The sequence below is a fragment of the Schistosoma mansoni genome, assembly GCF_000237925.1.
Source record: "Schistosoma mansoni, WGS project CABG00000000 data, chromosome 2 unplaced supercontig 0193, strain Puerto Rico, whole genome shotgun sequence".
Taxonomy (NCBI): Eukaryota; Metazoa; Platyhelminthes; class Trematoda; order Strigeidida; family Schistosomatidae; genus Schistosoma; species Schistosoma mansoni.
In genome coordinates, this window is record NW_017386002.1 from 42,616 (window position 1) to 68,798 (window position 26,183).

At 36.1% G+C, this 26,183-nt stretch overlaps 1 protein-coding gene across 1 annotated transcript; it reads left to right on the forward strand.

Annotated features, from left to right (window-relative positions):
• Nucleotides 1–13,706: 13,706 nt before the first annotated feature.
• On the forward strand, nt 13,707–22,742 carry Smp_171530 (beta-parvin-related; the record flags this gene model as incomplete). The annotated part of the gene is made up of 5 exons (XM_018791504.1): nt 13,707–13,922; nt 13,966–14,172; nt 14,207–14,465; nt 16,643–16,758; nt 21,935–22,742. 5 exons carry the CDS (start codon nt 13,707–13,709, stop codon nt 22,286–22,288), a joined length of 1,152 nt encoding a protein of 383 aa, XP_018645313.1. The 3' UTR covers nt 22,289–22,742.
• Between the last annotated feature and the right edge of the window lie 3,441 nt (nt 22,743–26,183).

Sequence of the window (26,183 nt, forward strand, 5' to 3'; positions counted from 1 at the left end):
TGGAAGAAAAAATGATATTACCGACAGTGATTGAAATCTAGAAACATGAAAATGATGCGGGAGGAATAGTAAACAATGGACAATTATACTGCTTTCAAAGGAAAAACAAAGAATTAATATATCTTCATTAGTGCGGTCAATCATGGTCAAGAATACCTAAAGTATAAGATCATAAATAAAAATTACTTCGTGGATTGTACTTTCATGGCTAGGTTTCATTCTCCGAAAATTTTGTCATTTTTATAAGCTTAATGTTATTTGCGCAGTTTTTTCTAGCAACCAAGACCAAGTAGTGTCTAGTTTAAGGAGAACAATTAGTTCTCTATCGGTATAACCCAAAACATTCTACAAATATTTCAAATATAAACCAAAAACACTAAAATCAGACAAATACAGCACTAGAATTACAACTGTACTTGGTATATACTTAAGACCCTAAAAAATACTGGATCAAACAGATTCGTGTCATCACAAGCATTTTCTACACCTACTAACGTTGGTAAAAAACTATCTTTCATAACTGTATCTGGATAATTACGTGTTATCATACACAGTAAACTGTCAGATCTCACAAAAGTTTTCTGTAATAAGAAAACCAACTCAGATATATAAATCAGTACTCATCATGGAACGAAGGTGGGAAAAATCAATCATTGTTTTGTGATTCATGAGAATCCAGCTTGACATTTTTTTAGAAACTAAGTTACTTACAAAATAAAATTACCAACACTCGTGTCAGTTTATATTTCACTCTAGATATTTGGTAGACTAGACCAAATAAATATAAACTTAACTACACATGACTTCACCATATCAATTAACTGAGATGAACTGTACAAGCATGAGTAGGATTGTTGGGAACAAAATGTTCAAGTAAAGTATTTCAAGACAAAGAGTAACATTCAATAACAGAAATGCTTTGATAAAAACTATAACTAATAATAGAAAAGTGGTTCAAATTTTAGAGGTAGGTAGCAGAAACCTATAGAACTAAATGTTATGTTTGTCACTAAACTAGATCTTAAATCTCAATACCAAAAAATAAAAAGGGGTTAGATGCTTTTTAGTAATCGAAACGTCCATTACTGAACCGACAATCAGGAATTCGAGAACAAAGTATACCTTTTAAGACTAGTCTGGTTTTAAAAATAGTCATTGATCATTAATCAACCACAAACTGTTTTATCTTAAAGCCTGATAGAACTTTCAGAGCAGGTAAGCAACGTATAATTCACTTGATATTTTCATATCTTAACACTTATCTACTTCTAATTGCGCAGTTAAGTAAAAACGAGTGTGCATTCATAACTTATCCACAAATTCCGCTTACTAATTTATGACTTTAGAAATAAATTCTCTGTTGAGAACACGATACATTAAATATCTTATTTTTCTGTCCATTTAATTGCCTCTTGACTTCGCTTATTTCACAGTTAGCTATTTAATTATGTTACTTTAAGTTTTATTTCGTTTCACATCCTTTTTATCATTTTAAATTCCCTAAAATTAAAATACTAATAAACCTTGAGTAACTGACAAGAGAATGAACGACTTGATGAGTCCTAATAAAGTTAGCTAAATACGATAGATAATGAATAACATAAAAATTGTCAAACAGTAAGCTATATTTCAGAAAAATCACCAAGTTAATAGTTTATCCAAATAGCAACCTCACGTATGAAAAATATCTATAGAGGATGCAAGTGAAAGCTTCAAAAAATATATATAAACTTATTGACAGAAACAGGGCTAAACAGATTCAATAAACTTATCATCTTGTATGTAAAATATTCCATCCAGCCTCTGAACACTGATAACAATAATATAACAGTTAATTGCCGATTGATAACTACGTACTATGTGCCTCTACAAACTATACATTTGATTAGAATGTCTTGAGAATAATTGATGTATAATGGTCTGATTTTAATTTTATTTTCATTAATATCGATTACATCAAGACCGTGTTCGTTGTGGTAGGGTTAATTTTTGTATGCTTCAACAATGATTTAGGTTAGAATAAGATTCTCTCAATATCACTATATAGGATACGTGATTTCCGAATGGTTATGTCAGTCGACTAGATATATTCTGCTACTTTGATGCTAATAGAATTACACATACATAAAAATATATCAACTAGAAAAACAACTGATGACCTGTCGCTAAATATAAATTATAATCTATAAAACAATTTAGTTGGATTAAAGCACGTAATAATGTCAAATTACTACAAATATAACAATATAAATCACGCGCTTGTTCTAGATATTTTATAAGCTAGTGAAAACATTCTTACGCACATATTGTTGACATTATATTGTGACAACAGTATCTCTATTCATAGTCGATAAAAGCAATCTGTCATTCTTATATGGTGGTCAAAACAAGCATGAAATATAGTGATACGATATGTTTATAGGCATATATTCATACGATCTTAAATAAGTCAGATTACTACTAATTTCTAAATAGATGATTTAGAGAGATTTGCAGGATAATAGTTATGCAGTTAAAATGATGACAACACTAGATTCAAGTACCAAGGGTAAACAGTAAAATGAGTTACTAAGATAGAAGACATTGTATACCATCTAAGGACTTCAAAAAAATCACCATATTACAATGATACTTAGGTAACACTTAAAGAATGCACAGAAATTAAGTATATCAGTGTAAGCGACTATTGATAATGTAACATGATTACCACAAATGTAATCTTTCCTATGTAAAAATTTACAAAAAGCAAGAATAAAAAATAAACATCGAGTTTCGTTAAATTTTCTTCACTTTGACTTCCTAAGCTAATCAGCCAGTCAGTCAGTCATAAACTGATCAACATTTAATACAAAATTTGCATCCATCTAAATTGCCACAATTCGCATTGATTCAGAGGCGATAAATAAACAAAGTGAAAAATAAGGGATTAAAAAATCGTACGTTAAGTGGCATTTCAAAAAAACACAGAAAATGAATATTTAGAAAAAGAATAAGAACGAGGAGTAAGCATGAAATGAGGCTAAACCTCAAGATATGAAGCAGAAAGAAACGAGTAAGTCTTCATGACTACGACTTTGAGCCATATAAAAAAATCTCTGATTACAAGTTAGCTTTTTTTGCTCCTAATATAAAGGTCCACGATTGTTAACACATCTCTGAAAACCAAGCAAATACTTCGTAAGCAGATGTCATATTTCTATTTGATTACGTTTCACCTGTTCATATTCAATTACGCACCGCAAACTAATTTACGCAATGTTTAGCACGTGTTCTGTAAATATTAGCCATTCCATTTAACGAAACCTTAAAACTTCATTAATTGGATTAATACAGCTTTTCTATCCTCATATTAAGTTTCATGGTCAACTAAGCCTTTTAACTGATTTGTTTAATTTATTAAAAGCAAATAGGCGACGAGCACATTTAGTACTTATTTTCCCGTTTTGTAAGTTAATTTTGATTTTAGAGCTGTGGTTTGTCAACTGCAATGAAAAGATCATGAAGGTAATTTATGAGGTGACCTCTGACCTTCAAAAGTATCGAAACAAGTAAACAGTCAGAGGATAACTAGACTTAGAAACCAAACTTAGTCTCAGATATTGATTCACTAGTTGAACATACAGACACAACTAAGAATACGCTAATGGACTCTTGCTAGTAACCTGATTCCATGTACACAAATGTAGAAACATATAATATTCTTAAACAATGGTAATGTCACAAAATTATAATAGATAAAATTTCAGCACTTTACCAATAGATCTAAATGTAAGCAATCATTAAAAAACTAAACGAAGTAAAAATAATAGAACATATTCCTGTGATCGCCCAAGTCCTTTATTGTAAGGGGCATTTCCAACCAGCAATCAAACTCACACTGGCAGTTAGTCAATCTTGCATGATAAATGATGAATAGAGGTTTCTTCCACATAAATTATATGACATGCGTTATTAAAAATGATATAAGTCTGGTAAAATATTCTCAATATTAAACTAGAACATCAGTTGGAACGGTTTCTGTTTACACATAGAAATACTCAGTACATTGAAGTAATAAATTAACTTCTGGCTAGTCAGGAGTATAAATAGAAAACATCTAAAAAATATTTCGGTACACATAAAACCTTAATTATATATAGACATTCTAAAAGATAGATTATAACAGAAGAGGTTATCAAAATGTACCCAGGTATCCTTCATGAACGAATTGCTTAGTAAGAAAGATTAGAATGGTTCAAATAATTAGAACGGAATACTATTAGATGAAAAGTGAAAGTTGTGAATTAATTTGGACCAAAAAAGTAAGCAAAAAATGTTATGAATAGAATACTCAAAAAAGCATCAGTTCCACATAACTCACTGAAGAATTTCTTTTTATATCATTCATACAAGATCTTACGCAGGTTATTGAGGAAATCTACAGTCCAATAATGACTGTTCAAATTATTGTCAATAACTTAGTCTTGTCACACAATGTCTCCTGCGGTTTCAACTGCAATTGAATTTGTCTACGGGCTATTACCCGGCTTAGCCTTCTGCTATTCCATAAGTTATTTATAAGCCACTCCATCTAGCTCCCTTTCGTATAAAGAGGGAACATATAAAGCTCCCTATAATATTACATGCTAGACAAATTCCAGAAGCTGAAACAAATATTTTAATGTAACTATCCAGCGAATACTGGTAAGCATAAACTCTAAATACTTATGACCCACTTTAAGTACTGAAAAGTTTAAACAATACCGCAAATTCACACCATGGGAACGATTACCTAAAAACACACCTTCTAAAAGTTAAAAAACTAGGGTCAAATCGTTCACTTTTGAAGCTGACCTTCTAGCACTGTGTAGTGAACTACCAATGTCTTCAACCACAAAACGTAGTACCGTAATCCTATTTCGATACATTTAAAGGAACACAGGATCTTCGCAACATTGAGAATAAAGAGTATTAACCCTCGTTCATTACAACTGAAGAGCTATATGGTAAGAAGTAAGTGAAAAAGATATAAGGTTTAAGCTATGACATTAGTGCATGAAGTCAGCGAGCAGTATTCCTGCTTGTGTAAACATTTCTAGGGAAATATAAACCAGAACACCTTGAGGAGATAGGGAAGAATTGACATGGTGAGTGTAACAGAAGCGTTGGAAGGACCTTCACTATCGGTTCTACCATGCGGATTATATGTAGGCTGGCTGCAATCATTATCGGCATGTGAACGTTTGAAATCTCTGGAGGACTCCACAACGCTGGCTGGCATTTAAATTTTCTGATGAACTGGAATGATAATTTCCGTCCAGTTCCGCATGCAGCAGCTGTCCACCAATCTCCTTTACTTGAAAACATTTATCGTAGGTTTACTGACAGTCACAAGCATTGTTGAACTGCAAGATGTACATACCTGTAGACTGCGAAAATATAGAATGACTTCATACGAAGTTGAATGGCCTGGCTGAAGGGAATATCGACTGAACTTTTCTTTCGTCTGCCGAGCTAGGTAGATTATATCCAGCGAAAGAAGTGGTTTGACCAGACTATTATGCTCGTGTAAAGGACGTACTTTCCAACATGATACAAATCATAAGGGTAAAACCGTGACGGCTAAACGTCAACGACGTAAAAAACACTTGGAAAGTGTCAGATCTTTTGTTTAGTTTTCATGCGAAGTGCGCATATATATATATATATATATATATATATATATATATATATAAACAGTGATTAAAAATGCTCTTTGATCATATGGATAGAACAAATATCACACTTAACTTCTTGAAAAAAGTCCAACAGAGTTTCAAAATGCGGGAAAAAACTAGACAATTACAGGCAACTGTAAAAGGATTTCAGGGGATATAAAAGTTCGATCTTTAAAATGTGTCAATTTGACATCACAACCATATCAATCAAACGTGATGAAAAAATTCAGAATTTAGTTGAAAACAGATTACGAATAAGTTCAATGGACTTACAAAGCAACACTGCGAGTACGAAAACCCTATTCCAAGCCATTGGAATCCCTATGTTCATCCTGATAATTTCGCCAAATACGAAAGTCTGCACAAATCAGTACATGTCTTCTGGTGTAGCTAAACAAACTATTAACAGACAATTCCAGTAACTATCAATGATAAATCAAATGATTTATGCTTTATTCATTATGGTTTTATGACAAAAATGACTATTATCGCTTTCCAAATGTTAATAGAAAAAGCTTTTGTAATTGGTATGAAATATGATTGAGAAGTAGCCACTTATGTTGTCGCTTTTACTATAGAATAAGGTAAAGCGAACATTGAGCCTTCACTCAGGAGGCAAAAAAGAAGTACCAATTATGACGGTTCATTATGGGAGCGTAGCGGTAAATATATCCCCAAAAATATAGCTCTGTAGGTCTTCTGCATTAATGTTGACCGCGTGTTTCAAAAAGGACAGTAATTTCGTACTTGTTGTGACTATTGTTGCATCGAAAAGCATTCTTGGTCTACTTTACCTTGAATTATTTCGGCCAAGGTTTGAAATTTTGTTGAAAACTTTGTCTCGTGGTGCCTTCTTTCTCATAAACTCTGACACTGGTGTTACTATTGTGATCATATTGTATTTCTAACCCTAATCTAATTACAATGGTTGGCAGTGCTTACAAATGTGAACAGCCGAATCGTTCATTCCTTGTGGATGAAGGGATGCAGTGTGATGAGTGTAAAATGTGGTGCCACAAGATGTATACCCGTCTTAGTCCTGCTGCATATAAGAGATGCTCTACGCCTAACTCGCACTGGCTATGCATGTTCTGCTGTACAAACAAGACGATATTAATCCAGTAGGCTATGAGCCTATTAGATTTGACCCGTAAAAAGAACGATAGTGGTTGCATTAGTGACACAAGTACTGACAGTGAAAACTGTGTCAGTGTTGTAAATGCTGTTACAAGACGCGTTAAACAACCTACGGTGAATAAAGGCAAAGTGAAAATTCCGTTACAACTAATGAGGAGTAAATTACCACTTGATATTGACATGAATATCATGCATCTTCAGTGGAAATTGAGGACCCGGATAAAACCGTCACCGTCCCAGATGTGGCTGTCCTGAATTATGAAAAATGGATACCAGTACGGACGAAAAGAAAAAAACTGAAGATAATACGCAGTGGGTTGGCAAGTCATTGGAGAACTCGCATTCTGAGTCACACAATGCGCTGCCAAACACTGATAGTAAGGCAGAACAACAACTTAGCGTGACTGAGAAGAACTTAATCTCATCAAATATTATTGTGAGTAAATTATCAGAGTCGAGCGATCCAGATTCAAAAATTAGACACGCCCATGATTTGGAGAGGCTCGTAGAATACATCCACAGCATATTATCAGATAACTTTAAAGGTGTCCAGTTCAAAAAATGGTTAGAATAGGTAAAATGACTCCTTAAGGTCTCCCTAGGGTCGGAGAAACAACGTCATCTTCCGTATAGTAGCACTCGAAGTCACGGCAATTCTGACATTCAAATTAGGCCGGATAGTATATAAGGACTCTCGTCTAAATTAGAGCGAATAGTTTCACAGTATTTGAGCGCCGAGTTGATGAAAGACAATAAATAGGAATAATATATTTGTAAAATCTCTGAGATTTTACAAATATATTATTCCTATTTAGGCCGGATAGGTCTGTTGAAGATGGAATAAAGAGGAATACGGCACTAGCTGAACTAGAAATTGTTATATCCCCTGGCGAATTATGAATCATAAATCTGAGGTCTATTTATGGACAAATATAATATGCCTATTCCCTATTGGATAGTTGTTAAATAAGTGACCTAATCGTTTCCGTGTTCCTCCTATCATAACCTTTATTTTGACCTTGGAACTGTTATTATTGATTACTTTCCCCCTAGCTACAGCCACATTGGCCAATTACTGTACAAATGTTATTTTTCTATTTTTGATATATGTGGTCTGTTTGGTTAGTATATATAACCCAGTATGCTTGTGAATAATGATTCATATTGCTGAGGCTGTTATTTGTGTTCTGGACTAACGGGCTGGGCTAGGCAGATAGGAAGGACCGAATAGCACCCAATACTGTTCGTACGTATTTTCTGTATCATTGGACATATACATATATATTAAGAGGCCAGAAATCTATACGTTATAACAGAAATCAGTCGACAAAACGGTTAGGAAAATCTCCGATTAGTGGGTTTTCGAATAGTCAGGTCTTGGAAGCGAATGCTACCAGGGCCTGTGTGGATAGGTCATTCTCCCCAGGAGTTTTATATGCCGACGCTCGTAGTCTAAGACATAAATTCTACGAACTAGGAGCGTTAGTGGACAAATTAAGACCGCTCATTGTAGCTGTGACGGAAACTTGGTTAGTCCATAACTTCGATATTACCCCAGAATTATCCGGATACCATTGTTTAAGAAGTGGTAGACATGGATGCAGGAAAGGAGGTGGCGTCCTTCAGTATATAGCCAATAATATAAATATCCGCTCCCCCGTTTGCGAATCCCATGATAGTGGAACTAGTGAAGTCATTAGCTATGAGCTCACTATCGGTTGTTGTACATTTATACTCGGTGTCATCCTTCGCAGCCCAATCTCCTTAGCCGATGACCTTATTTTAGAGCACATTCGGCTACGGATTGCAAGTAACATATGCTTGATATTGAGAGACTTTAATGCAACTGACATTAATCGGATTGAGATGACCACGAAGGGATCTATAAACTCCTTTGACAGTAGGTTCCTGGTGACGCTAATGGAGCATGCATTAGTACAGCATGTATCCAAACCTACATGTTTCGGTGTAAACCAAGGTTTTCTGTTGGACTTGGTAATCACTTATGAGACTGAGGATATTGCCAAACAAAATATTCTTCCCCCGTTAGTAAATAGCGATCACGCTGTTTTATCATTCACGTTTAGAGCTAGCGACATGATATACGATCAGATTGAGCCTCGCCCAAACATATGGAGAACTAACATATCAGCCATTCAGGAGTGTGCTGCTAAGAAAGATTGGTCAGTAGATACCAGCTCATCAGTTGAAGAGGTATGGTCTATATTCAAAGGCAAGTTTAGTGCAGTCACGTCCCCGTTCACACCATACTTGGTAACACGTAGACCGAATAATAGTCCACCATGGATAAATAAACAGGTCAAGAAACTTCTTAGATGTGGGAAAAAGCGCTAGAATATGTCCATCTCTACTGGCTTAGATAACTACAGATCCAGGTATTGTAAGATTAGAAATACTTCTAAAGCGTTAATTAGTAAGACTAGACGGCCATATGAATAACAATTGGATACCGATTGTGTTGAGTCGGCCTCCAGAGAACTCTAACAGAGCCTCCAGAGGCTCATAAACAGCCCCAACCAATCAGCGATTAATTAGAAGTTGTGTGAAGTTACGTTACTAAAATAACGAGATCCTGATTGGCTGATTTACACACTGTTACTATGTAAACTCAAGGTCTCTTAATTACTATAAAATCCCTGTATTTTCTGTACATGAATGAACCTTGCAGTAAAGTGTTTTCTCTCATACTCGAGTCTTCTCCCTGGTGTTCAAGTCGCTGACTAGTTCTAGCCTGGGGTTATCAGAATAGCTTAGGATCTGAATATAGCGTTCAACTTACAAGACGTAACAGATTGTAAATATAGTGGAGAACGGTTATTCTCGTACATAAAGAGGAAAACTCAGAGAAGTGATGGAATCCCATCACTTTTGGTACAAGAACATCCGTTAATTTTGGCAAGAAATGATATCAAAAAAGTTGAAACTTTATCAGAATATTTCAGGAACGTTTTCCCTATCAATAATGAGGAACGACCACCTATTCATTGTGATTGTGGCGGCTTGTTGATGGGCCTTGTAGTTATTAAAAAAGAAACTGTTTTAAGCCTACTTCAGCATCTGAAACCTGATAAGTCTAGTGATTCTGATGATATTCATCCTGGAATTATAAAAGCCCTATCAGATGTAATTGCTAAACCTTTAACACTACTGTTTGATATGTTCCTGCGGCAGTCCAGATTGCCCAGAGACTGGAAAGACGCGATAATTAGTCCGGTGTATAAGGCTGGGAGTATAGATTTAGTTAGTAACTATCGACCCGTCATCTTAACTAGTGCAGTTGTAAAACTCATGGAAAAAAATTATTAGGATGGCTGTTATTAACTACGTGGAAAGACATGATCTTTTGTCAAAGGAACAACATGGTTTTCGAAAAGGTCTATCACGTTTGACAAATCTCATTGCACGAGAAGATTGGGATGAGGCAAAAGATCGCAATATTCCTGTAGATGTCATTTTCATAGATCTAAGTAAAGCCTTTGATAAGGTTTCCCATTCTGGTCTTAAATTAAAACTAGAAAGTTTTGGAATTCATTATGCAGTCATAGACTGGATAAGTGACTTTCTTCATGAAAGGAGACAAAGGGTAAGAGTAAATGGGGCTCTCTCATCATGGGAACCAGTAAAAGTGGCGTCCCCCAAGGCACGATTTTAGGTCCTGTTCTCTTTTTACTTTATATAAATGAATTACCAGCTATAGCTAAGTCATTCGTCCTAGTATTCGCCGATGACATTAAGATTTAGAGACCCACATATAGTATGTCAGACAGAATAGTTTTACAGGAAGATCTTAACTCATTAGTGGCATGGATGAATGGGTGGTCACTAAAAGTAAACCCTAATAAAAGTGTTGTGATGCAATTAAATAACTACGATGATTCGTATCACTACACAATATGTGGATATGTGTTACCCAAAGTAAAAAACTATAAAAATTTAGGAGTCATACTGTAGTGAACGTCACCTCTCCGCATCAGACTGCCCCAACTTGCACTTCGACTCCAGGCCCGCAGCGGCGTCCTCAGAACAGCACACTTCTTTCTCCCGGATGGCATCGACACCAAATGTGATGAACGAGAACACGTGTGGGGACAACCGAAGATATTTTAGCACAACATTACAGAATATGTCAATAAAATATGAAAACCATACAGTAAACAATTAATTCGCAAAATAACGGTCAATTGTCTCAATTTGACTGTTTCTTCTGCAAATATCCCTCCATAGTCTCTGATTATAACTTTTTATGCATTTTCGTACCAATTGCGTGCCGTTCTCGTTCTCCCATTATCGATCTACTGAAATACATTCAATGCCCGACCATAACCACATACTACTTGTGTGGATATCAGTAACGCACACTACAATACTAAGCAATGGTCTCAAAACAACCAGCCACTGTAATGCTGCCGCTGCAAAAGGCTATAGGGTATTATGATCTATTCGTAGATCTTTTCGGTGTTTGGATAAGGAAATGTTCAGATTATTATACCCGACTTTCGTGCGACCGCGTCTGGCATATAGGATTCAAGCAGCGAGTCCTTGTTTCAAATATTAGGCGGATATGCTGAAATGAGTCCAACTGCAGGGAACTGAACTGATAAAAGGTCTATCTGGCCTAGCTTATGAAGACAGACTGAGACAGCGCAACTTATTTCCGTTATCTTACCGTAGACTACAGGGTGGTCTAATATTGGTATATAGTATCCTGAACGATGACATTGTTGCTAACATGTCCTATCTTTTCCTCCCTTCTAGGACTGATCATTTGAGATGATATTCGAAGAAAGTCTTAAAACCGAGATCAAATCGTCTACGTCTGGAGTTTCGTTTCTCGCATCGAGTAGTGAATTACTGGAATTCTCTGCCAGAACACTTAATATCAGTGCCTTCTGTTGATATATTCGAAACGAGATTGAACCTCCACAGTGTAACAAACTGCAAGGACTAAAATAGGTCAATAGACCTCCTATCCTAATTACTGAAGACTGAACCACTTGATTCGTATGTCATTCAAAATCTTACGCCACCTACCCTTAGTTTTGGTTGTTATGTTGTCTTAGTCTTACCATTGTATTATTGCTAACTGTTTTCCAGTGGTTAAATTGTTTAGCGTTACTGTATTGCATGTGTTTGCTAAGTTTGCGGCTTAATTGTTTTTTCCTGCTCCAGATCTTCACATTACTACTTACAAAGTACTTTCAGAGTAGATCCGAACCTATGGAAATCTGGACTTCATGGGTTACATATATGATGCTTTCATTGTCAATCTGCTGCTCACACCTTGTTTTTACATTTTCGTTTCAAGCCTCGCTGCTTTGTGAATACAGTTTTTTTCATTAGCGATACAACAGCGCGTATTAACTAGTTAATCAGCTAACACCCAAGCTTAATACTTTACCTGCATACAGTGATGTCACACCTAATTACTTGAATAATCCTGCGAATAGAAACTCCGGTAAAAAATCTTCATACCGAAACACTATCAATAAACTTAACTGAAGATACTTAAGTATCTTAGGATAGTGCCTTCCACTTACGTTTTGACAACCTAATTAGCCATCAAAACCACTTGCCACTATTACTACACTTGAGCGTTTGGCTTTTCATAGGAGGGAGAAAAACGTCGTGTCAAATCCATCTTTTACCTCATATGAACTGCAGTTAGTGGGAGCGTAGACGGAGATAACAATGTGTGTCTCTACCGCTCCGAGTTCTTACTGTACCGTTTAGTCGGATAGTGCATAAGCGACTATCCATCGGAATCCAGCTCAGAAGAACCTGTTCTGTTTTAAACCTATGCCAGCAAGGCCACAAAAGGTAGCAGTCATGTCCCCAGACACGTACTCGTTTTCTATATTGACAGGATTCAGTCAAGTGAATGACCACAATCGGTTCCTGTATGCTTGTTTCTGGGCGAATATACATCAAGAGCAAGATATTCTGGAGTCTTAGCTCAGGAAGCTTGTTTTCCTATTTGACACAAGGTTACAACGTAGCTCAAACATGTAATCTAAAACGCGGTTTCGGGTTAGGAATAACGTTTCTTGAACTCAATTTGTTGGCATTGATGGCGCATAGTGATAAAATCATGGTAGAAGGATAATAGTGAGGACAGAAAAAAATATCAAAATGTGACGAAGATATTCAATCACGAAAAAGTGGTGCCAAGTGCCGTTAGAGACAGAGGCAGTTGCTGCCTCTCCATTATCCACATCGTGGAAGGATATTTCTTCTTTGAGAACTTGAATAGGAAACCGGAGTAGAAGTAGACTTCGCAACCTGTAAGCGTATCTGCAGAGCCCGAGGAACAACTTGAAAACAGTCAGACAAAGCCATGTAAATAGGTGTGGACTACGCGTCTGGGGTCCGCGCAATTATCGTAACCAATGATTAAAGACTCTGAGTGATGCTACTCAGAGTCGTTTGTAGTGGCATGGGCGCGTTTAATCTTCATGTCACTTAGAACCCAGGTCAAAAAAATCTCAAATCTTTTTTATATACCCAGTTTCTTCTGATACTGTTTCTACCTTGGCGGCCTAATGAGATATAGCAACTGAACCGATGCACTTCTGGCAGGTTCCATGTCGTGTATAACCAACTGCATCTCAATACGCTTTTTGTAAAGGCCTCTAGTTTATCCTTGTTAAGTGTTATAACGTGTCTCTAACATACTAAATTTTCAAGAATCATTGTCGATTTGTTTTGCAAAAAAGATGTTCTGGAGTTTTTTATTTATTTAGGCCATACAATTGTTGTGTTCTTGCAGTGAAGTAATATTTTCAGTTAATTTGTCGCACTTCATAATTATTCGTCCTTCTGCTTTATTCTTAAGTGGATTCAGCTTGAATTATAATGACTACTATGGCAGGATTAAAAAGTCACGATTCTATTCTTTCAAAGTTGGACACTTTCAAGCGTAAAAGAAAAGCTCGCCTAGAAGTTGAAGAACTCAATAAAGAAAGTCGTCAAGCTATCGAAATGGCAGTTAGTGCTTTAACAACTGACGATCCCAAACAATATCAATTAGAAGAAGGACAAGAGCGTTCTTTTATTGAAAAGTCTTCACAAGTGTGTTTATGGCCTTATTTAAATTATTTTAAAACTTTCATAGAATTCTGAAAGTGTTAAAAATTTACTGGACAAATTATTGGCATGGATTAACAACGAACTATCAGAACATCGAATTCTCGTGAGAGATATTCAAGAAGACTTATATGATGGTCAACTTCTGCAAAAGTTAGTTGAAAAACTAGCGAAGATAAAGCTAGATCATCCTGAGTTAACTCAGTCTGAAATCGGACAGCTTCAACGCTTGCGTGTAACTTTAGCAATATTAATTAACTGATTTTTAGGGTGTATTGCAAACTGTCAACGAAATACTTCATGTATCAGAAAGTTGGGCCAGTCAACGATGGACTGCCGAACGTATTCATCAGAAAGACTTGGTTGCTATTCTGCGCCTACTAGTTGCTATTGCTCGTCAATTTAAACCAGAAATGCGTTTTCAACCAGGTATTTTTCTTACCGTCATAATCGCTCGCAAATTAAATGGTAAATTGGAGTATCGTTACGAAAGGGAATACATCACTGAATTCACAGAAACATTATCTGGTTAGTTGTTTCATATTACATTGTATTCATAAGCTATTAATGGAATTTCATTTTACTAATTGTTAGCATTTTTTTTCAAATGAATATGCAATAATTATATGTTAGTGAATTTAATGATAATGATCTCACCTGATTGTCCTGAAATTAAATTAGAAGTAACTGCCAACATGTGTTCGAGTTACAATGGATATTTTGGTGCATCTTTAAAATAAATCACTTTTATCATATTGTGTTTCTAAAACAAACGATTTATTTACCGAATTTCCTATAGTGTTACACCTTCGACCGTAAATAGTTTGATGACTCGAAGTTGTTATGACCATAGCGTTAATTAATTGAGGATTTAGATGTTTTAATCAACTTGATGAAAAATAAATATATCTAAAGCTATGCCTTCAAATGAACTACCACCCTACTATTCATTCGCCACTTAAAACCACATATGCATCGGTTCAAGTTGCCACACCGCATTAGAACAGAGAAATGCCATAACAATGTAAGTTGTAAGAGTGTCGGTGATAGTGGAAAATATTAGGCATAGATGACACGAATTGAAAAGAAAATTATAAATTTGCGGAGTTGAAAAATCCAAGATAACTAAGAAACTTAGGATCTAAACTGGATGTTGCCAGTTTAAGTTTCAGGGATTTTCTTAAACATATTAGTGTGTGGAATTAAGCATGGAATTTAGGTCTTTACCGTGTTGTTCATTTCTTTAGAACATTGAAAAAACAAGTATTCATTATGTCCTACTTTAAAAGTTGACATGTCTTAGAAATCATTTCCGCGTTTGTATACCAGTACTAATATATATACTAATGAAAGAGTATAAGAAGTAGCTGAAACATATTCTACCGGCTTATATCCTTGTCCTATAGTGATTGAATCCGAAACATCCTTAATTCTTAAGATTTTGTTCTTCGTTTACTTATTCTCTGTGATACCACTGTCCTGTTAAATATCTCATTTGTTTGGTTGATATTCTTTATCTTGTTTTAAAATATGGCGTTCAGGATATTTATTTTTATTTATTTATTTAAACACATATATATTGGTACAAAAGGGCACCAGGTACATATGCGCCACACTATTTGTGTGTGTGTGGGCTGTGATACTGCCCGGGTGCCCAAACCGAAGCAGGTGGGTTTCTTAGGGGGCCACACCCCGAGCCTTTGACCAAAAGGTCTGATTCACAAGGCAGTGGAGCATCGTGAAGAGATGCAGTCCCATGGTAGCCGTTGACCAATGACAGGTTCGTCCGCCATTCATTCCATCAGGATACTGGAGCCCATGTGCACCATTGGTTTGGAATCAGGGTTTTCCAACTCCCCTAGGTGGACCCTCCGTGTCCACCAACCCGGTTAAAGCGCCGGACATTCGCTTTTCGTTCTCTCACTTTCGTAAACAACACCGGTGCCACGAGAAGGCAGTGAGTAGGACTTCCTTGGCAGAGGCTATATATTCGCTGGCCATGTGAGAGCATTTCGAGAGGGAGAGTAAACTCTCCCCACTCTCGGCCGTACCAGGGCATTTGGGGGCGTTCAGGATATTATCATTCATGGAATAAAATAATTCAACTCGTGCTCCCCATGATTACCTTTCCTTAACATACGATGTTATCTGACATGCTAATTGATTGGAACGAAGATACATGTGCGAAAATCAATTTGTGACTTTTCCATAAACTAATTGGCTATTGGTTTGAACCATGTTGGAAACTGGGTGACATGACACGAAATTGGTCATAGTGACACAATTGTATTGACTGTTGTCGTTCCTCTAAATCTGAAAAAATTATAAGATCAACTCAGTCTTCTCATTGAACTGTTTTTGTCTTGTTTAGTTTCCATTGCTTTCGGTATTGTTTTCTATCTTATACTCGGAGTGTTGATTTGTTCTCTCTGTGCCAACGTGAGTTGTAATATGTGATAATGCACATTCGCAAAAGGTTCAACCTTGATAATGACTAACTGACGTAACTCATTGAATAAACAAATCTTAATGTGATTGCTGATTTCGATATCGTTTTATTCATTCATTTATCTTTCTGTTACTTAAAGTTGGTTAGTGTTTTTCTCGTAAGTAAAAATACCAGATGAATAAATGTTGAGAGCTAGATAACATTGCTTCTTCGACTAATATAAGCTTATTAATTAATTACTGTTTTACACTTCAAGCCAGCAGTCCTCTTGACGCCATATCAGAACATCATATGGTTTTGCAAGCAGTTCTTACTTTTATCAATACACATTTGGAACAAGTTGGCTTTCATGTTAGTGATCTCTCCAAAGATGTAAGTTTTTTGCATGAATTACTGCTCAAATCTTTTAGTATTTTAATTCATCTCACTAAAATAATGTCAGTTTGGGTTGGTTTTTTAGGTACTATTGACATATAATAACCCTAAAGCCTACTTCCCCAGTGTTGGTCATAGCGTGTTACCTGGTTTGCTTGATGTAGATGCTCGTTTTTGTTTCTCCTTATTACGATGGCTTCAAAAGACCAAACCAATGGATGCACATATATCTTATCTACCAAGTCGAGATATGTATTCAACTTATAAACTTTCACTGTAGTTCATGTGAGTCGATCTGTAGTTTGACGTTTTGTAGTAATTTTGTTGAAATAAAACTGATATATACAGTTTCGGAAACCACACGATTTACGAGCATTTTGATTAGTATATGGGTAAAAGATTAAAGCTTCCTCTCACTAACCTTTTGATCAGCTAAACAATACTATCGTTAGACGTCTAAGGTCAGCCTCATATACATTGGTATTCTTCACCTTCATGTTTTTTTCCTTTCAACCGACACTGGTTCTACTGCATACTTCTTAAAACTCACTGAGAATTCTTTTTTGAAGTAAAGTACTCCGTTAGTGAATTCGAATGTGATCTTGTTGCTTTGGTTAGTCATTTAAAAATTAAATTATCTCTGTTTTAGTTCTTACCGAATATCTAAAGAGGAAACTATGTCTGACTGGGCACATAAATATCGTCTTTTATTCGTTACAAGCTTCAAAAGTTACGAAATATCTATCGAATTATTGACAGCCTTTGAACATAGAATGTAGATCAACTAATCCATCTTATAAACAAGTCTAAAAATTTCGACGCATTTATTATACTTCAGAAGAGTTGTATTCTCTACACCCAGGAGTAATAGTGGCAACAGTGAAATGATATCTGGACTAACTGAGATAACAACCGAGGTGTGTGTGAAGGTATATTGACATGGCCTTTACTTCACTCAAGATATTAAGACACAAGTATCCTTAACAACATCCTACACTAGCTATTTTCGACTTTATAGAGAATAATCATCTATTATGGCAATAAGTGATATTCCTCAAGCTTTTTATGTCTCTTTCTCAGTTTGAACTATTGGATTATAAAGCCTTAAGACAAGATAGATTTTAATTAAACAGAAGGAAAGATTCAACTATCAGTTTGCTTAACATAAGTATAGAACTAGTAAAGAATTTCAGTTATTTCATTTGTTATTAGCTTTATTCAATATTATATTTTTGGTACAACATAGAATTCTCAGCACAAAGTATTTCAACGAGTTTCCGTTTCTTACTTCTTCGTCGATCCTGATGATAAATGTTGAATGATCCACAGGTAGATATTAGCATTTCAAAAGTCGACATCTGAATAATATTCAACCGTTCAATGCATATTGCCAGCCATTACAATGTCTCCGATTGTACATTTTTATAACTTGTACAGCGGAAGGTCGTAAACTATTCGCAAACGCACCTGATTAGGTTATGCAATTAATTGACATAATGATCTGTTAAAATAAACAACTAAACATAAAACTTGTTGGAATATCGAGGTGGCAGGAACAGGTAGCCCAGATATTCAAGCAGGCCGCCTTAGATTTAAATATCTTTTGTTAAACTAATACATTATCTACCTAATCTGATACGTTTGCTTCTTGCCGTAGGACGATGAATATATTAAGCAGGTTAAAGGTACAAAACGAAGGAGTTCTATTTCTTTGCAATTTTATTACCTAATAAACTAAATCTTCAGGCACACTTCTCTCTTAGTTTTGGAATAAAATACTATTATCTGTCATTCTTACGTGGTTCGTATGCACATCTTGATAACAGTAGTTGTAGAAAAGTCAATCAAATGTGTTAAGCCTTTAAGGAAGGGGTTTGAATTATATCTCTATTATTCGTTAGGCACCGAGGTTTAAAAACGTTACTAATACTCTACATTGATTTCACTGCGTAGCATATTAAGTCTTAAATTTACCATTCAGAAAATTCTGGCAATCCTTAGATAGATTTTGAAAAATATTCCGTCTCAGAGTCCAGTACGCTCGCTGTTTAAAATAAATAGTGGCATTGTTTCTAGTTGAGTTAAATTCACTGTTTTGATCGTAAATTACGCATAAATACTACTGTTCACACTTGAATTGAATTTATTTGTACTTGTGTGTTTTGATGTTGCTTTTGTGTATTTATTGCATTAAAGCATTCCTGGTCGAATTTGACTTGATTTATTTGATCAAGGTTTGAGATTTTTCTTTCATATCAATTTTGTCTACCATTTTAGTTAATTTTTAAGATAATCGGCTCTGCTCACAAGTGTGAACAACCATATTGCTTATTCCCTGTAGAAGAAGAAATGCAATGTGATGAGTGTAAGAAGTAGTTCCATAAAATGTGCACCCGCTTAAGTCACACTGTCTATAAAAGGTGTTCAAAGCCTAACTCTCATTGGCTCTGTCTGACTTAACCAATTTACTGACATTGTTCTGTTAAGGACGATGAATTTGTTGATCACTGAAAAGTAAGGTAAGATTAGCGCAAACAAGGGCATAATCAGAGTCCAGATAGGTACTCTAAAAATGCAGCAGTCTTGTACACAACCACGCCAGCGGTAGCTGGTCGCGACGTGATCAATCTGAGTCCAGGCTTGGGATGCAGAGGAAGGACACCAGGTGGCACATTGGCGAGGACTGTGCCGGTAGTTAGTGCTAGCCAGAAATAGGTTGTGGTCTGTTCACAGTTTCAGTAGACGGTCTCCGTTATCTGTCCTGCGACCAACAAGTCCCTATCGGCCACCTCAACGACTCTCTTCTGTACCTAGACGCCTGACCTGAGCATTGAAGTCTCCAGCTAGTACTACAATATCTGTTGAACGCACTTTCTGTAGAACAGTTAACTGGGGGTAAAATTCATCCTTGATCGCATCCAGGCTGCAATCTTTCGAATCGTAAACGGAGATGACGAAAAGATATCGTTTCTCATATCGATTTCTTCTCACTTTGATGGAACTTTCTGATCTAACAGTACACAACCGACTGTTAATGGGGATCCAATCGATTAGGGCTGCCTCAGTTCTAGCGCTCAGTGCGTCACCAAGGTCAGCAAAACCAGACGGAGATGCCATAGAGTCCCCTGGTAGACGCATGTAAAACAACCTTTTTGAAGCGGCAGATGGAGAGCGAGTTTGTAGTACTTCACTCAAGTCGTGAATATGGGTCTTGGATAGACAACAGACGTCGATATTAAGATTTTTTAAAGACACACCAGACCCTATCTTCTGTTCGATCTGCATTAGTATGCGAGCGTTGGAGGGACCCTGTTTGAATGGTATACGTGGTTTCAGAAAGACTGTCAGTATTTGTAATAGGTGGTAGCATTCGATTTCCGACCAGTTAATGACTCGAGATCGTCTAGACAGAACAGAGTTTCCACCATAGGCGAGCTGCTGTATAAGTTGAAAAATAAGGATACACAAAGTGTAAATAAAGGAGAGTAGATAAGTGACTTAGTATGTAGAAAAATTACTTTTAATGGAGGCGAAAATTGTATTTTCAGTAATTATCGTCATTTCATTTTATTTGTGTGTGTGCTGTGATTCTGCTCGGGTGCCCAGACTGAAGCAGGTGGTTTTCTTAGAGGGGGAACACCCGGATCCTTCGACCTAAAGGTCTAATCCACAAAGCAGTGGAGCAACGTAAGGAAATTCAGTCTCATTGAGCTGGTGACCAACAATTGGTTCATACGCCATTTGTTCTCTCCGGATCCTACAGCACATGTGCACCATTGGTTCGAAACAAGGGCTTTCCAACCCCCCCTAGGTGGAACCTCCGCGGGTTTACTATGCAACAATTTGCTGCGTTATATTTTGTGCATGTGAAACATTGTCATTAAGAGTAGAGGATATTTGTAGTTCACTGACATTTGATTATACGTGTCTACAAAGCATTGTCCGTGTATTTTGCAACCACGGAGTAAGCAATCTCTGGGTTAGGAATACAGTACCAGATAAGGATGAAAAACTTATTGATGAGGTAGTAAACCTTCATCAACTGAGGTGGTTGGGACATGTGTTATGTATGTCCAACCACCCCCTACCTCGACGGGTGATGTTTTCTGATGCAGCAGCTAGGAGCGACCAAACCAAAACATGGCACCAGTATATGAAGTCTCTGACAATTGAACTTAACCATGTTAATAGGTATAGATTGCCTGATTGTGGTCCCAGTGATTATCGTAACCAATGATTAGACTTTGAATGACACGGCTCAAAATCGTTTGGAATGGCACAGGTGCATCTCTGTTTTGTCTTACCCCATATCCTGAAACTCTACATTCCTCAAACTTAATTTTGTTTATATTTTGCTAGTTCATATTTTCTGTTTGAGTCGTATATTCGATGCCTAGTCTTTTCTATTACCACTGATACTGTTACTACCTCTACTATTGTGAGATTTGCCCTGACAAATTTGTCTCTGTGTTAATGGGGTATGACAACTTGAACCGATGCACATACGTACAGGTTCTACATTGTGACTGACTGATATTTTCAGAAACCTACCACTCTCCAAATTTTGGCAAGTTGTTTTACAATGTAATGGTTTTTCGTTGGATCTGCCTACTATCATGTTTTATAGACACTCATCACAATAAATTTACCAATATGTAACAACTTATTGAAGATTTACTCAATTGACACGATAACCAATTCATTATTTCAACTTTCTGATAATCTTCGTTTTCAACCTCGCATATGATTCACAGTCACTTTATGTTAGTTGCACCTTTCATGATCAAGTAATCGTTTTATTTCGTAGCAAATGGTTCAATAAGTTGATGACAAGCTTGTCTAACTGTTAATTCACTCGACCATTTCATCAGATAGTCATGTTGGTATTGATCAACCATTTTAGCATAACAAAATCATAAACAATAAACTGTAAGTTTTTATTACTACTTATTTACATTATCAAATTAATCAACCAATATAGTGGGTCTACACCCAAGTTGTTGTTTTTTTCATTTAGATGGTACATCTATCTTTGATCTAATAAATTTAACTTAAGGTGTTGTACGGGCCTCTAGCTGGTTTTCGAGTTGCACAATTTTGTAAAATCTATTTTCTTTATCTTTATACTTAGCTAATGGAAATGTTTCTATTTTATTCATTCTTTGATCATTAGTTTAGAGATGGTGTCTTACTTATTCTATTAATGGGTCTTATTGACGGTTATTTTGTACCATTTCATGCATATCATCCAACACCAACAACAGAAGAATTGTGTATATCAAATATTAAACTAGCCTTTGAACTTATTCAAGCAGCTGGTATGGTTGAACCTCCAGCAAAACCTGAAGAAATTGTTGCAGGCGATAGCAATGCTGTATTACGTGTATTGTATGGTATCTATTCATATTGTGCACATATGGAGGATGAACAACGTCGGTATGAAATAAATAATATTCGGGAAAATGATGAATATTATGGTAATAACCAAAAACCTGTTATACAGCATGATGCAATAAATTTATCATGAAGTATATATAACTGTGATATTTGTCAGCTGTTTTCTGTGATGCTAACTTTTTATAAATTACCATGGGGTTACCATATGAGGTTACTACTGGAGTGACTTATTTTTAATAAGTGACAGCTAGTTACTTTCTTTTCAGAAACAATAAGTACTCCATTATATCATTTATCTCTCTCTTTCTCTCTTCTGCAAATATATATGTTCTGTAGCCTGAAATGTTTTACACCATTAAACATTCTGATATTAGTTTTGTAGTTATCTATATTATTTTTCTGCGGTTAACTGTTTTACTTTGCTTATGATCACGTTCCTTTTGACTTACTGGTAGTGTAATTGATTATTTTTTTCTTCCTACTATGTAGTTTTGTTGTGTATTGTATAAGTTTTCTGCGCTCGTGGGGTTGTATCTCACTGAATGTATTCATTACTACCAAATAGAATGGGGTTTTGTCTTTTTAAACATTTATTTCTTGCTTTCATTACTACGCCTATGTTATATACCATGTCTACATGGTACCATACTTTACTTAGGGTTCCAAATTGATAAATGAACTATGGCGACTTATCAGCAGGAGTTATGTGGAGATTTTAGTAAGGGTTAGGGTTGTATGACAGAAATATTTAATATCCATATCCTATCTCTATTAAGAAGAGTACCATACTCCAAGTATAGTTAGATTAATTATTCACCATAGTATAGTTCATTGGAATATAAAATTCGCACCACTAACGGCGTTCCTTATTAATAGATGCCAAATACGATCATCTAGCAATCTTCACTCAGCCATAAGTAATTACTAACCATCAGTTTATTATTGATCGTTCTGTATGTCGGATCAGATGAGAATCAATCGTTACTTTTATAACCTACACTTGACTACTCAATTGGAAAATATTGACCCAGTAACTGTACCCTTTCAACTACTTTTGAATGGTATACCCCGCAACATTCTCTACCCACCCCAACTAGTAAGAAGATAGGATAAACCTGTAAAAAAAATAGGAATCTTTATGTGCATATTCTTTTTTGATGATTGCTAATTACGTATAAATAATTATAATATAAGATGAATATCGAAAACATCAAGGTTCAGTGAAATATCTGCTTCAGTTTGGGCACCTGAGCAGTATCACAGCCCTCACACTAATCAACTGAGATTTTATGGCGTATATATATCTGGTGCCCCTTTGTACCAATATTTATTTCAGAAGAGGTTTTATAGAAATTTAAGTATTTTCAAAGTTGAAATCCTGAGTCAATTGAAGCTTTTTACAATATTGTAACTCAGTATAATATAAATCATAACTGCAAAAATTAATTTTCTCTCCTAAATTGCCTCAGTTCAGAAAAATTTATTTATTGCTCATGTTGTTGATATATCACCTACTGTTGAAATAGTTAATAAAATAGATCAACGTATACATTGGTGATTTAATTCGTTTCTTTACATTGACCCCATATAAGTTAGATCTATTCAACATCTGCTTGATAAGTTTGGTGTTTTTAACTTTTATCAAGATTATCTTGTGTGCATTGTTTGAGGACCTATCCATTACTAATTGAATTTATTTTATGTCTTTCTTGTACCAGCCATCCTCCAAGAATTTTTGATGGTAGATATGGACAGACATTTTTACCAAAGGACTCCAGTCTAGATACCAAGTCAGGCCAAAACGTTTCTAATAAACATCACTTAGTAGCGAAAATGATGCGTAAAACAGTAAATGTGTTAGCTATCGAGCATGGGCAAACAGCCACTCGGCCTACTGACTATTAAGTATATGATTTCTACTCCGGACTCACCGAGTGACTTATTTGTTTATTTATTTGAACACATATATATTGGTACAAGGAGGAACCAGATATATATGCGCCACACAGAAAATTGTCATCTCATTTGAATTGTGTGTGCGTTGTGATACTGCACCGGTACCCAGACTGAAGCAAGTGGTTTTCTTAGGGGACCACACCCGGAGCCTACGACCTAAAGGTCTGATCCGCATGGCAGTGGAGCCTTGTGAGGAGATGCAGTCTCATGGTAGCCGGTGACCAACAATTGATTTACACGCCATTTGTTCCTTCAGGGTACTGGAGCCCATGTGCACTATTGGTGGACTCACCAACCCGGTTAAAGCACTGGACATTCGCTTTTCATTCTCTCAATTTCGTAAACAACACCAGCGCCACGAGAAGGCAGAGAGTAGGATTTCCCTGGCAGATGCTGTATACGTATGTGAGAGCATTTCGAGGGCGAGCCCTCCCCACTCTCGGCTGTACCAGGGCATTTGAGGGATGAGTGACTACTTATAACTGTGTGGGACAGAGTATTATCTAGTTCATACAGTGGTTCTATATTTTGGTCATGAGTTGTATCTGATGTAACGTGATCTAGTCTCTGTATTGAGGGTCATTCGTGTATCCAGTCTAACGGTAGTATAAACTCGGTCGCCAGTCTTATTATCTTAATAGTGATAGCTTGCGCGAATATGTCTATCCGCCCGCTATATCACAAATTAAGTAATTACTCGATTATCACCACTCACTATAATTTTATCATTCTGAGTATAACTGGTACTAGTATGTTGTAATCTGAAATCCTGTTGTTGGTTATGCAAATATAGACTTGATTTGCGTCTGTTAGTGAGTATCTAAATATTGACTCGATGAAGTTCATACATGAATACACTTATTTGAAAATGTAGTGTGATCCAGGAAGCGGATAATTTACGTCTAAACCAATACATCAATAATGGATAGGAATCAGTCAACGTTGCATATTTAAAGAGCTCATTCAGGTCATTTGTTGTCAACTTGCAGATTTTATCTGATAATCAATAACTGCCTCGATTCCAGGAGAAAAAAGGGTTAGCAGACTTAAATTTTGTTCAAAGGTTATGAAATCTTTAAAACTTCATAAGCGTCTGTTCCAAAGCGTTGAAATCTGAGGATTGATCGCGAGTCTCATTTCCTGATATTGTATTATAAAGCACGCATATTGTTTTGAATTTAAAAAATAAAGAAGGCCATATGCTAATTCGTTAGTGACTCCATGTCCGGCTTTTTATCACATGAATTATCCAACAATCGAAATACTACTTTTCTAATCTTAACACTGTACCAAATCAATGACGTTCGACTAGTATGAGTAGCCTAGCGTCTTATTGGTTCCTTGTCCACCTAGCCCTTCCAGTTGAGTCCAGAACACCAATTACAGCTTCTGCTACGCGAATCATTTGTTTCAAGCATGCTAGGTTCATACACCAGACAGACGGATCACATCATAAATTAGAAAATAATATTTGTACAAGATCAAGCCAAATGTGGCTGTGAACGTGAAAGACAATCATCAATTAATTGAATATAATTTAGGAACAGTAATATGTATGGTAATAATTCATAGGTCTAAATGAAGCGGACGCCCTCTTCATCTCCGCCTACATGAACATCAATTAGCAGTCAAACGCTATGACATGTCTTCACTTATATCAATGCACGTGGACAACTGCGAGCACACATTTGACTGAAGTGTGGAGATTTTGGATAGAGACAATTCCAACACACTAGAGAATTTTTAGAAGCTTGGCACTCAGGTCAATCAGCAATAAACAAGCACATTGAAATCAAGTTAATTTATCAACCGATCAGGAAGATTGTGCAAAAACATAGGAACAAAAGTCAAACCAATGGGAGATACAACCAAAACAAAGAAGTAAACAATGACAGATTTAAGGTCAACAAGAACCAATCAACATCAAGGTGTACAGGACAAGCTGTGAACCACATGTGGAGAAATTCGAACACTTCACTTTTGTCCTGAAAATGTCGTTCAGAAGGACGATGAAAGCTCCACAACCAAACCATCCAGCTCAGAGAACAAAGATCCATCAAAATCATCAA